The sequence below is a fragment of the Peromyscus californicus genome, unplaced genomic scaffold, assembly GCF_007827085.1.
Source record: "Peromyscus californicus insignis strain IS unplaced genomic scaffold, ASM782708v3 Scaffold_21__1_contigs__length_65335640, whole genome shotgun sequence".
Taxonomy (NCBI): Eukaryota; Metazoa; Chordata; class Mammalia; order Rodentia; family Cricetidae; genus Peromyscus; species Peromyscus californicus.
The window spans coordinates 57742065-57754759 of NW_026294514.1; the positions used below are offsets into that span (position 1 = coordinate 57742065).

At 48.5% G+C, this 12695-nt stretch overlaps 1 protein-coding gene across 23 annotated transcripts in view; it reads right to left on the reverse strand.

Moving 5' to 3' along the window:
* Window positions 1-12695, reverse strand: part of Lrrfip1 (LRR binding FLII interacting protein 1) — a 134294-nt gene that overhangs the window by 15000 nt on the left and 106599 nt on the right. For 14 of the 23 annotated variants that reach the window (XM_052750434.1, XM_052750441.1, XM_052750420.1 and 11 more), the window contains 5 exons: window positions 8657-8827; window positions 6547-6639; window positions 4989-5081; window positions 3247-3339; window positions 1393-1534 (listed from right to left, as the gene is read on the reverse strand). In XM_052750434.1, coding sequence (XP_052606394.1) covers window positions 1393-1534; window positions 3247-3339; window positions 4989-5081; window positions 6547-6639; window positions 8657-8827 — 592 coding nt within the window. Of the gene's footprint in view, window positions 1-1392; window positions 1535-3246; window positions 3340-4988; window positions 5082-6546; window positions 6640-8656; window positions 8828-10996; window positions 11069-12695 lie in introns of all 23 variants that reach the window. The other 9 variants (XM_052750435.1, XM_052750436.1, XM_052750437.1 and 6 more) reach the window with 3 other exon arrangements.

Below are 12695 nucleotides of genomic sequence, written 5' to 3' on the forward strand. Positions count from 1 at the left end.
AGATCAAGGTGAATGCTTAACCTATCCATCAAAAACCTTATCAATCAGTCAATAAATCCCCAGCCTATTGGGTATTTATTATCTTATTGGAAGTGAAAGCCTGTCAATCTAAGAATCTTGTAGTCTCTATGGTGGATCACTGATCCCAGGAAAATGGTGGGAAATATCTGGCTTTTATTCAGAGGCAACTTAATGTCACCCTTAAAGATCCTCTACTATTGCACATGTTTAGTGGTATATAGTTCGTGTTAAAGAAACATCAGAAATAGGTAAATTTACAATAAATATACTGGGAAGTTCCCACAGCATTTCACTGATTAGATAGATACTACATCCCAAACCCTTTGGGGCCACTGACAAAAGTGGCATTTCTTCTTCTTTTAGCCATGTCACATGATTATCAGGAATACGTCAACTGTGCATAGAGATAATAGCAGCAGGAGCAGTCCCCTGTGGGGCTGTCCTGGAGGCACGGTGGAAACTATGGATTCTTCCTGTTTCGGCAGCTCGCATACGGACGAGAGCACATTGCTTTGGCAATCAGAAGGGGGAAATGGTCCCGAGAAGCCGGGGCCTACAGGTTTCTACGTGGGCTTCAATGTATACAGTCACAGACTCCCGCCTCATAAAAAACTAGCAACTAGATTTATCCCAAAGCCAGAATTTAAGGCTCGTATTAGTATGTGAATCTTTCTGTCTCTGAAAATTATAGAAAATATTCCTATATCCATTAGATTTCCCAATCGCTTATTCTTATAGAAGCTAAAACTGTGGCATAGAGAGGAAGCCCCCTCTGTATAAGGCGGGTGAACAACAACTCCTGTGAGCACACCCCACTTGCAGCAAGGACCACCCCCAGTGCCAAGGCTGTCTTCCATTCTCAGGATGGGGACAGCAGCTTCAGGGCTGTCATCCCCAGGTGCCATCTGTCCCACTCAGGCACCTTACGCCCTCTCCAAATGCTTGTATGGTGGGTGCCCAAGTGTGCCAGGCTGACAGGAAAATATGGCCAGTGAACCCACTTCACGGCCTCCACTGTTCTGACCTTTGGACAACTCCATTACAGGATTACGTTGACAGTCATAATTGGAATGCATCCAGAGAGAAGTCAAATGGAACGCTCAGCGCTATCACCTGACTTTGAGCCTATCCCCTTCTGCTCAGCCTCGAAAAGCAAAAAAGAAATGTGTCCTTGAGCCATGGGTGGAAAGCGCTACACAAAACGCATGCTGCACAGCACTGTGGGTGATCACATGATTTGGCCGGGACACTACTGTGAAGTGACAGAATGAATGGCATGCCGAGTGACTGTTAACAATCAGTGGCCATCACTCCGATGCCGATGGTGCACAAAGGTGAATCAACGCTGACCACACAGCGAAAGGATCTTACCTAGTGTCCCCTCCCCGGCTGACTTGAGGGCATTCAGCTCCTCCTTTGTCATCTTCGTAGGGGCTTGATGTCCGACGTCATTTAGTGTGTCTGAAGTCTCTCCGTTGGTGGCTATGTCTGAATTTAGGATTATTCCATGTTTCTGCGAGCAAAACAGGGTTAACATAATACTCAGTGAGACCAGGTTAAACTCTGGGGTTTTTTTTGTTTGTTTGTTTTGTTTTGTTTTTTGAGACAGGGTTTCTCTGTGTAGCTTTGTACCTTTCCTGGAACTCACTCTGTAGCCCAGGTGGGCCTCGAACTCACAGAGATCCACCTGCCTCTGCCTCCCGAGTACTGGGATTAAAGGCGTGCACCACCCGGCAAACTCTGTTTTATTAATGATAAAGGGATGCTATTTCCCTTGATGTAGATGCTAACTCCTCAGGGATGGAGAAGTGCCTAGGCACACACTCACAGCTGATTAACAGAGGCAGATCTGCGATGCTTCCTTCTTGTATGTTCCAAAACGCCAGTGGTTCTTAACCTTCCTAATGCTGTGATCCTTTAATGTAATTCCTAAATGTTGTGGTGACCCCCAACCATAAAATTATTTCATTACTACTTCAAAACTGTAATTTTGCTGCTGTTGTGAATCATTGTGTGACTATCTGATAGGTGACCCCTTTGGGGGTCACAACCCACAGGTTGAGAACCTCTGCAATACACACCCTATTTTCTGGTGACAAGATACTTTAAAAAGGCTTTCTTCTAACTAGGGCAATGACTAACCTGTGGGCTGCCACAAAGTGGAACATCAGGAAAGCGAACCTTTCACTATGAAATCTGACCACAGTCTTTAAAAGAGGGAGACCAGGATGAAGACAGGAACACGCAGGAGTTAAGGAAGGACTGAGTGTAGTTTGCCTAGAGATAGCATTTGCAGGTGGTCATGATGCTTCATATCTTCAGAAGGACCACCTGTGCTGAGGACACGGCAACCCCTTGGAAAGCAGCTGCCCACCTCAGTGGCAGAGGACCTCTGCTATCTACTCGGTCCCCCCCACTTTTTTCCCCTGGCTCTTTGGAGACTCCCAGCTGCTGCACACAGCCTGGATGCGGAGCATCACTTAGGTCTTAGCTCTAAGCCTGTCTCCAGACACGTTCCTGCTCTGACTTTGGGGAGATGACACTGACGTGTCTGGGGGCAGTCAGGATGTCGCCAAGGCCACGTCCCTCAGTACTACTACTGCAGCGGTCTGTGAACCCACCGAGAGCTGCCTGCTGGTTTCCCCTGGGCATGGCCCTTACAAAAAGTGAAACCGTTCTTCCTGTGATCTGGCGGGTAAGCTTGATCCCATCCCTCCACATATCCCACATATTGTTCAGCTAAGGAAGTCCTCGGACAAGAGGCTTAAACAAGGAAGCACATACATTCTAACAAGGGTAAGAAAATACTTAGATAAATACCAAACTCAGAGCGACAGCTCTGACCTACTTTCCAGATCTGTTATGGTTGTAAACACCTGATGGTCCCAGGCAGAAGCATGGCCGGGCACTGATATCCTGCTTTGTGGGGATAGCTCACTGAAGGCTCGAATTTATTAACACAACCACAGTGACAACAGCAGAGCCAGCCCCTGTGGCCACAGACACACAGGACTTGGTACTTTGTTTTTCTTTCTTCTTTGTTTTTTTGGGACAGGATCTCTCTGTGTAACCCTGGCTGTCTTGGAACCAGCTCTGTAGACCAGGCTGGCCTCGAACTCACAGAGATCTGCCTGTCTCTGCCTCCCGAGTGCTGGGATTAAAGGGGTGCGCCACCACCGCCCAGCAACCTTGGTGCCTTTCTTAAACTGCACTTTGGTTTCGTACCTTTAACTCCTCTTTCAGCTTGACTGTTTCTTCTCTAAGGTCATCTCGTTCGCTCCGTATGGAATCAAAGAACTCTTTCTGTCTTTCTAATGCCTGAGTGTGCAGCAGAACAGAAAGAGAGAGAGAGAGAGAGAGAGAGAGATGGGGGGGGGGGAGATTAGCACAGACAGCAGGATAAGCAAGAAGTAAAGACTAGGAGGCACTGCCATCCAGGGCATCAGTGAGAAAGGATGCAGCTGGGTTTATGCTAGCTACTGCTAGATCAGCTACTGTTCACACACTAGCATTTCAAAGCAAGGGATGCTGTGGAGGAAGACTGCTTTACAGCATCCATTTCTGTCTTTTGTTTCTTCATTACAGAGCTGGGGACTGAACCAGGGGTCTCACACATGGGAGGCAAGTGGTCTACCACTGAGTCACATCGCCAGGAAATCCCATTACTAGCTCAGTTTTCTTTTCTTCTTTTTGGGGTGGGTGGGTGTTGTTTGTTTGTTTTTGAGATAGGGTCTCACTGTGTAGCCCTGTCTGGCCTGGAACTCGCCCCCATGGTGCTGGGATTAAAGGTGTGTGCCATCACTGCCTGGCACCTGGTCTGTTTTTATCTCCCGACATGGTGCTGGAGAGTTAACAGGAGTCACATAGTCCTTTACACGAGAGATACATGCAGAACAAGACAGGTTGCTAAAGAACCCTACTTTATAATTTTAGACATTTCTGAGTTTCTGTTCACATGCGTGCATGTCTGTGTGCTGTTTCTGTGTATAGTTCAGAGGACAATACCAGGTGTCATTCCTCAAATTCCATCCTCTTTGTTTCATTTTTTTATTTAAAGACAGAGTGTCCCACCGGCCTGGTGGTCCCTGATTAGGCGAGGCTGGCTGGGCAGTGAGCCTTAGGAACGTTCCTATCTCTACACCTCTCCCGCGCCAGGGTTACAAATGTGTGTCACCATGCCTGGTCTGGTGACTAAAGTCAGGTCCTCGTGCTCACACGTTACCAGCAGCCATCTCTCTAGGCTATTTTTAGACATTGATTATGAGCATCTGTTGTCAAAAAAAAAAATGTTCTGGAAGAGCATGTTTGCACACATGCATGTTGCACAATGCATGAACACAGTCTCTTAGCTATGGCTTGTGAGTGTGTCAAAGTGGAATGGTGAGACTTCCCATTGTGAACATTTCCGTGACATGGCAGATCACCTCTAGACCTGTCTCGGGGCCCTGTCACATAGGTTGCTCCTTTTTAGGTACCATGCGCCACTATGAGTCAGCAGTGACTTGGTGGGGGCCAGTCTTCTCATTTATCACTCCTAAATGTGGATGGGCTGTCTCCTCCTCTCTGCTGAGGAGGGAGAGGGGGTCTGATGAGGGCCTCCCTGTGGAGGCTTCCGTGAAGCACGGCACACTGCCACCCACAGCATCACACAACCCCGAGGGAAATCTGGAGTTTGATCCTCCACGTTGAGCTAGCTGCCCAGAGCCTTTCTCCTTGCATGGCGGCCTGCACTGCACCCAGGCCCCTCTGGTGCAGAAGGAAGAGGGAAACAGCTCCCAACTCCCCAGCGACGGTTCCATCCACCCAGGGAAGTGGGGGAGTCACCAGGCTACTCATGTTGCGTCCCATGGGGGTCCCATGCACACCCATGCAAACGTTCTTCCAAACCGAAGCTTCCGCAGGGACCACATTTGCTGCCCCCGGCCCGCCCCCACCCCACCGGCTTTGCGAAGGCTCGAGACTCCTACCCCTATCTTTTTGTCTTTCCACTCTATCGTTTCCTGAAGATCAGAGATCTCCCTGATAAACCCCGCCTGTTTCTGCTGCAGCTGCCGGATTTCCTGAGGAGAGGGACAGACAGAAAGAAAGCAGACACAGCGTTGAGCAGAGAAAAGAAATCAGTGCTAGATGAGCAGGGCGGGGAGGTCTCACCATGCACGGATTCAGCAGCGTGTTAGGATTTTTTTTTTCTCGTTCTACTCTCAGTTCCAGGAAGAGAACCAGCTTGGCTGATAGCTTACCTCAAAGCCATCCCTTACAGTTCTGATTAAGTTAAAGAACAAAAAAAGCAACCCTGTGTAGTCAGTCATGCTTTGCTTACCTGTAGGACAGCAGTCTGAGAAAGTGCAGGGAGGTGAGCTCATCGTTTTGCAAACATCATAAAGTACGAATAATAATGATGGCTGCAATGTCACTAAGCAATATCATCTACGGGACCACTGTCACGTGTCCACTGTTGACCAGAATGCTACATGGCACATTCTTGTGCTGGTTTCCTATGTCCGTGGTAACAAAGGACCACAGCTTTCACGGAATCACATAACCATACTCTCTTAGGTCTGAGACTGTTTTGAAAGAATCTTCTGAGGAGAAGATCAATAAACAGCCTTGTCTTTTCTAGGTCCCAGAGTAATGGTTCTCAACCTGTGGGTTGTGACCATTGGAAAGCACATATATCTAATGGTCTTAGGAACTGAGACACGGCTTAGTATCAAAACCTCAGTTATGAAGTAGCGCTGGAAATACATTTATGGTTGGGGGTTCCTAAGATCATCGGAGATATGTGTTTCCTGATGGCTGCGACCCACAGGTTGAGAACCGCTGTCCTAGACCCTGCCCACATTCTTGCTTTGTACTCCTTCTTCATAAACTCTAACCTCAACTGCTCAACACAGCTCCCACCTCAGCATCTGATGTGGCCCCTCTCGTGGGTACCTTGTATTCCGTCAGAGCCACACAGATGATCAAGGACAACCTTCCATTTTAAGGTCTTTAGCCTCACCTTCGAAATCTCTTTTTTTCCCATATTTACAACTTCTAGAGACTTAGGATGTGAACTTCTCAGAGGTGGGCATTATTTTATCACACCTCCCCAAAACACACACCAGAGCACCAGAGTGAGAATCTTCACCCATGAAAGGAGCTGTCTCCTCAAGGGACGGAAAGTTAGCCTGAACCCTGGATTTTAATCAAAGCTGTAACTTTAGTGATTGCATGAACTGACTCCCTGGCCTCCAAGGTGACTAGTGTTTGGAGGTAAGATCTTCAGTGGTATTAGGATTAAATGGTATCAAGAGGGTGGGTCCCAGAACGGACAGGATAAGTGTCCATATTGAAAGTGTACACTCTCTGCTCTTAAGGACACAACACTGAAGGTGGCCCTCGGTGCCCAACCTTGACCTGGACTTTGATCTATAGAACTGTGAGGAAATATACCCCAGCAGTCAAGGCCACCAAGTCTGTGGAACCTGGGCTACAACAGTGAGGAACCAACAGAAAGGGAAGGAAAGAAAAGGTGTTGCCCACCTCGAGCATTTCTTCCCTCTGCCTCAGGGCTTCTTTGACTTCTGCAAACTGGAACTGCAGGATGCTGTGGGCATGCTTCTCCCTCTCGAATTCCTGTGGATGAGGAACACAGTCCTGAGGCTGCAGCTCAGTGGCGTGTTTCTGCCACAGGGTTCATGTTCTCGTGAGTCACAGTTCCCTCATGACAAACAACCCATTTCCACGTCATTGCGTTTTCCACGGCACACAGTAACACAAACTCATTTCTCTGCTGCCCATAGAGGAAGATCAGTTTCCTCTAAAATTAACCTTTGGATTGTGCACGTTGAGGAGTATTTCCCAATTCCTCTCTCGTTAAGATGCATCCCAGGGTCTCTTTCTAGGGGTCTGTGCTGAAGGCTGGGAATATGCAAGAATGAGTCCCAGTGGATCCTGAAGTACATACATGACCCCCCGTCTCTGGGCTTTGAAGGTATAGTTCCGAAATGGATCACTGTGCCTTTTCCAAATAAGTAGAACTAACAATACAATTTTCCTAAAATCTCCGATGTTTGTAATTAATACCCTACGAAGCTGACATAAAACAAAAGGCAGGAAGTGTATTTTAGCATGAAAATCTGGAAGCATCTAGCCATGCATTATTTAAGTATAACTGTTCTTTCATATACATGCCTTTTCATGGTTGTTTTGTTTTCATGCAAAATACCAACATTCTAGTAAAACCCTCCGGTTTACACATTGAAACTATGCATACTAACATTTCAAATTACTCAGAGGAGAACACAGATTCCTGAGTGAGTTTTAAATGTATATATGTGAATGTGTATTATGTATATGCATGTGTGCCCCTATGTGCACAGGTGTGTGGAAGCCGGAAGCTTACCTTGGGTGTCATTCCTCAGGAGCTGTCTACCTTGGGGTTTTTGTTTTTTCCTTTCAAGGTTGATTTTTATTATTTTTTATTATGTATATGCGTGTGGGTCTGTGCACATGTATGTGGATGCCCACAGAGGCCACAGCCATCGGACCCCCAGGAGCTAGCATTACAGGTGCTGGAGAGTCACCTGACTTAAGTGCTGGGAACCAAACACAGACCCCCTGCAAGACAGTATGCACCCCTAAGCACTGGGCCATCTTTCCAGGCCTGACCTTGGTTTTTGAGAAAGAGATTCTCACCATCAGGAGAGATCTGATTAAGCTAATCTGGCTACCCAGTCAGCACTATGATCCACCTGTCTCTGCCTCCCCAGCACTGGGATTATAAGCACATGCTACCACAGATGCTGAGGACTGAAGTCATGTCTGAATGCTGTGCAGCAAGCGCTTTACAGAGAATTCTCTCCCCGTACCCTTGAGATTGCTTTGTTTGGCCACAGAAGTCTTGTTAAGCAGCCCAAGCCAGTCTTGGACTTGCAATCCTCCTGCCTCAGCCTCCTACATGCTGGGATCATAGGCATGGCCACCACGGATAACAAAGACACAGTATCCTAATTCTCTGACTCTGAGCTTTCTGGACAAGTGGAGAATCACTGTTTTAAAAAATATAAATGCAGGCTGGAGAGATGGCTCAGCAGTTAAGTGCATATTCTGCTCTTGTAGAAGACCTGAGCTCAGTTTCCAGCACCCACGTCAGGCAGCTCACAATTGCCTGGAACTCCAGCTCTAGGAGATCCGACACCCTTCTCTGGCTTCTGCAAGATAGTGTACTCGTGCGCAAACTGCCCCCGTTAGGATTCTGTACATGCGCAGCTCGGGGTCCTGTGTCTCACGTCTTACATCATCAGCAGGCGCTGACGCAATCCCTGCCTTAAAAAAGCCGGACGAGGATCCCCACCCTCTCTCTCTGTTTCCTCTCTGCTCTCTGCTCTGTTCCACTCCCTCCCCCATCTTTCTCTCTCACCAGGCCTGGTCCCCATCCCCACACCTATTTTCCCTCCTAATAAAGCTCTAAAAACTAACATTGGGTTCTGCCGTGGCCTGTGACTTTTCCGCGGGTAACCGGCGCCACCCACCAGCGCTGTTTAACCATCATCCCCCACCCAATAATAGCAAGAATAAAAATCCTTACAAAAATATAAGTACCCTTCATTTACACAGTTCCCCCAGCATTCCCGAGCACGGCGGCACTTACCTTGTTCTTCTCCTCGTACTGTCTCTGAGACTCGGCCAGCTGCTCCTCCAGCTCCAGCAGCATGTCCTTCAGCGTGTCTACCTGGTACATGAAGTTGGTCTTCTCGTTGTCGAGCTGGGCGTTGGAGACCATGGCCTTCTTGTACTTCTCCTCGACTTCGGCCAGCGAGTCCTGCCGATACCAGGCCATCGTTTCCAAATTGAAAAAGGAAAACAAGCCGAGCTTAAGCCAGGGTTCTTTTTACAAGCTCAGCCTTTGTTTCTTAGAGTAGAAGAGACACACACAGTACAGTTTCAGAGGCAGAGCCCAGTTCTCAATGTCCCGTCCACTCAGACAAGTCGCTTTTAGCTGTGGGGGAGAGCGACTGTAGCCTATGGCTTGCCTGTGAGGAATTATGTTAACTAGGCTAATTGAAGTGGGAAGACCCACCCTAACTGTGGGCCATCCCTGGGCTGGAGTCCTGACTTGCAGAGAAATGAGAAAGGGAACAGCAGCACCCACAGCTGTCTGCTTGCTGACTGCACAGGCAACCTGACCAGCTGCTTCATGTTCCTGCCACCAGGACTCCCTGCCACGACAGGCCGTATCCTTGAACCGCGAACCCTTTTCCTTCATGTTGCTTCTGTCGGGGCATTTTGTCACAGCGATAGGAAAAGTAGCTACGGCAGCGATCTATCTTCTCGTTAAGACAAGGAGGTATGTGGGGCGCATATTGCTGGGGGGGGGGCAGCAGCAGAGCCATGGACTCTCTGATTCAGCGGCAGAATCTTTCCACCTTGGGCCCTGGCAGCTCAATGGGTTTCTGAAATCATCACTCAATGTGTGGCTACAGCTCGGGAAAGAGCCAGTTACTATGGCGATAAACCCCTGCCACAAGCCACGGCTAGGCCACCCCGCTCAGGCTTGGGAACCAGGAAAGGATTTGTGGTCATAGCAGATTTCTGACTCATGGGAAATAAAACAAGGTACACAGGTGTTCCTGGGTAGGTCCTGGAAAGACTAAGGTCATTTGTTTGGAAGGGCAGTCATGGGAAAGACGCTGTAAAGATAATATTGACAACGCCCGAACATGGCTCCCACTCTTGTAGGCTCCAAGGTGTGCATGTCAGGAAAGTGATGCCGTCAAGGCAGAGGGGTCAACCACCAGCAGTGAACCACCCGGAGCCTAAGAGAGAGGTGTCGGCTCAAGTGTCAGAGCTGCCCAGAGGCCCTGTGGAATCCTGCACTGGTCTTTGTGGGGGGGCCTGCCCCCACTTTTCCCCCCAGGGTACTCTTGAGCAGGGAGAAGTGAGAAATATTTAAATAGAAATATAGAGGAGACAGACAGATAGAAACACAGGATAGCCTCGGGAGGGCCTGGGTCAAAACCCAACAGTCTCTTCTGTCTCTACAAAGGAGCTTTGAAAGGAATGCCAAGGGGCAGAGCAAAAGACCTCCCCCAGCACAGCCAAGTGCAGACCCTCCCAAACACCTGGTGAAACTCTGTGGGCCCCCACAGTCTTGCTCTGGGTATACACACCATGACAACCAGAGGTGGTACTGCTGGATCCCAGTTGATTCACTGGCTCCATTTTTAGGTGAGTGAAAAGCCAGGGTCTTAATTTTTCCATTATATAGAAATGACCATGAAAATGACGAGTTTGTAAGTGACTTATGCCACCTGTCTGTCTGGTGCTTGTTGCTATGGAGTTTAGATGCTTTCTTAGGCCCTTTCTGGGGAGAGGAAGAAGTGACAGCTCTGTATCCACTGCTGGATCCCAGACTTGCCATGAGCTGTTTGGTGGATATGGCTACCTGTGCCTCGGCACCGCATTGTTAAGGAACTGGGGAGCTACATTCCTGTTGGCATGGCGACGTCCTTCACAGTCTGAGAGCAGTGTATGCACATACGCTCTCAGCTGCTGTAGCCCTAAGTAAAAGTTGACAGCATGCACTAACCCGGAAGCTTCCCATGCACACGGGTTAGGGCAGCTCTAGTGAGCTCGGCAAAGCAAACCAGGAGAAAGACACTTGTATGTCACAACTATGGAGCGTGCAGAGAGCCAAAACTCTCCAGTCTGCGGTGTTTGCAAAATGAGACGTTGGCTCCGAGCCTAGGGCGAGGGTGTTGAGCACCACCCCACATCAGGGGACAGGCCGGTCACCTTTTCCCCTGGGGACTCACTGTGTTCAGAAACTGCATTTGGAAGAAAGCAGATGCACACTGTGTTAGAATTCCCATGCTCCCACACTCTCCACAACTGGTGCCCTTCAGGGTGAGCATGCACATGGGTCCTCTGTGAGGCTCTTTAAAGTTAAGGTGGGTTAGTGTCCCGGGCTCATACGTCCATAAACCGGTACCTTCATCTCTTTCAATCCCTGCATGTATTTGCCTTCTACATCCTGAATCTGGTCCTTTAGCTCATTAAGTTCCTGAGGGAAACGCACAAAAGGCAGACAATGTCAAGGGGGAGGGTCGGCAGAAATCACACGCAGAAATCGCACGCCCCTTCTTATGTCTGGGTCTGTGCCTTGTCTAGGCAGTCTGAGACATGGTTTCCTATTTATTTTACTAGTCGTCAAAGGAAAGTTACTATAAAGATTAAAATTTGCACTTCACACATTTTAATACAATGTTATTAAATTTAAGTGTATCTTGTATTGTTTTATAAACTTTTTTAAAAAAAGAGCAAAACGTTGAGGCTGGAGAGGATGGCTCACTGGTTAAGAGAACTTGCTGCTTTTTCAGAGGACCTGGGTTCGATTACCAGCATCCACAGGGTGACTTACAACCCTTTGCTACTGCAGTTCCAGGGGATCTGGTACTCTATTTTTGTCTCTGTGGGAACCTGGCACACGTGTGGTACACAGGCATACATGGAGGCAGAACATCCATCCACATAAAATAAATAATAAGTAAGTAAATCTTTAAAAAGCAAACCGGGGTCTTCCAGAGGACCCCGGTTTAGTTCCCAGTAACCAAGTCAGGTGGCTGGCTCTATTACCACCGGCAACTCCAGCTTCAGGGGATCCAACACCCTCCTCGGGCCTCTGCGGCCACCGCGCACACTTGTGGCACAGATATACAGACACAGACACACAGAAATAAAATAATAATAATAAACCTTAAGCAACAACACCGAGACACAAGAACTCTGACAGGAGTTTAGCTCCCTGTCTTCCTTCCCCACAGACACAGTGAGCTGCTGGGGGAAATCAGCACATCCCAGTGTCTGCACGCAGAGTCCCCAGTCTCCATCCCAGTTCTCTCCATGTGCCTGGTACCTGGGGACGGATCTGCCACAAACTAGTCTCCTGGTAAACACCTGCCGGGCAAATGAATGGTCCTCATGCCTAAGAGCTGAGTCTAAATAGGACCGGAGTGACTTCCACTTCCAGCCCAGAGAGAAAGCAACAGTGTTGGTTGCTGAGGATGTTAGGGTCCGGTACGTGGCATTTTAGGGGTGACTATCCTGGCTTCATACTGCACTTCAGGTCTACCACCTGCTTCAATCCCTTCTCTGTTCTTCTGGCAAATGCCACGTGGCTGCTTCATCACCACCGGTGGATCTGGTCCCCGGCAACCAGATTTGAGTATGATGAAACTCTCCCACAAAATCCAGCCCTTTCAGACCCTCTGTCTTGCTCTGCTCTCTGAAGGACGCACATTCTGGTCACCCACCCTCCGTTCCTTTCCTGTTTGGGACACAGTTGCTCCAGGTACCTAACAGCACACGCTGCACTGATAATTCACACACGGTGCTGGGCTGTGTGTCTTCCCACATACCGAGGAGGTCACCAAACGTGGCACCATCCTTGGTGTCAAAGGCCTAACGGAGAATAACGTCTGCGTTATCGTAGGAGAAAAATCATCACTAAGATACAGTGGTGAAGTCTACCAAAGACACGCTACTAACAGAAGGGAAAGCACACGTTTCTTGGCAAGGGAAAAGATGTTAGTGGGTGGGCACTTGCTGTGGGCCTGGAACAAGGATATGGGGGTAGATGACCAGAATGTTCCACCATTTAGAACACTCCAGAAAATGAAAAGTGAGTATCT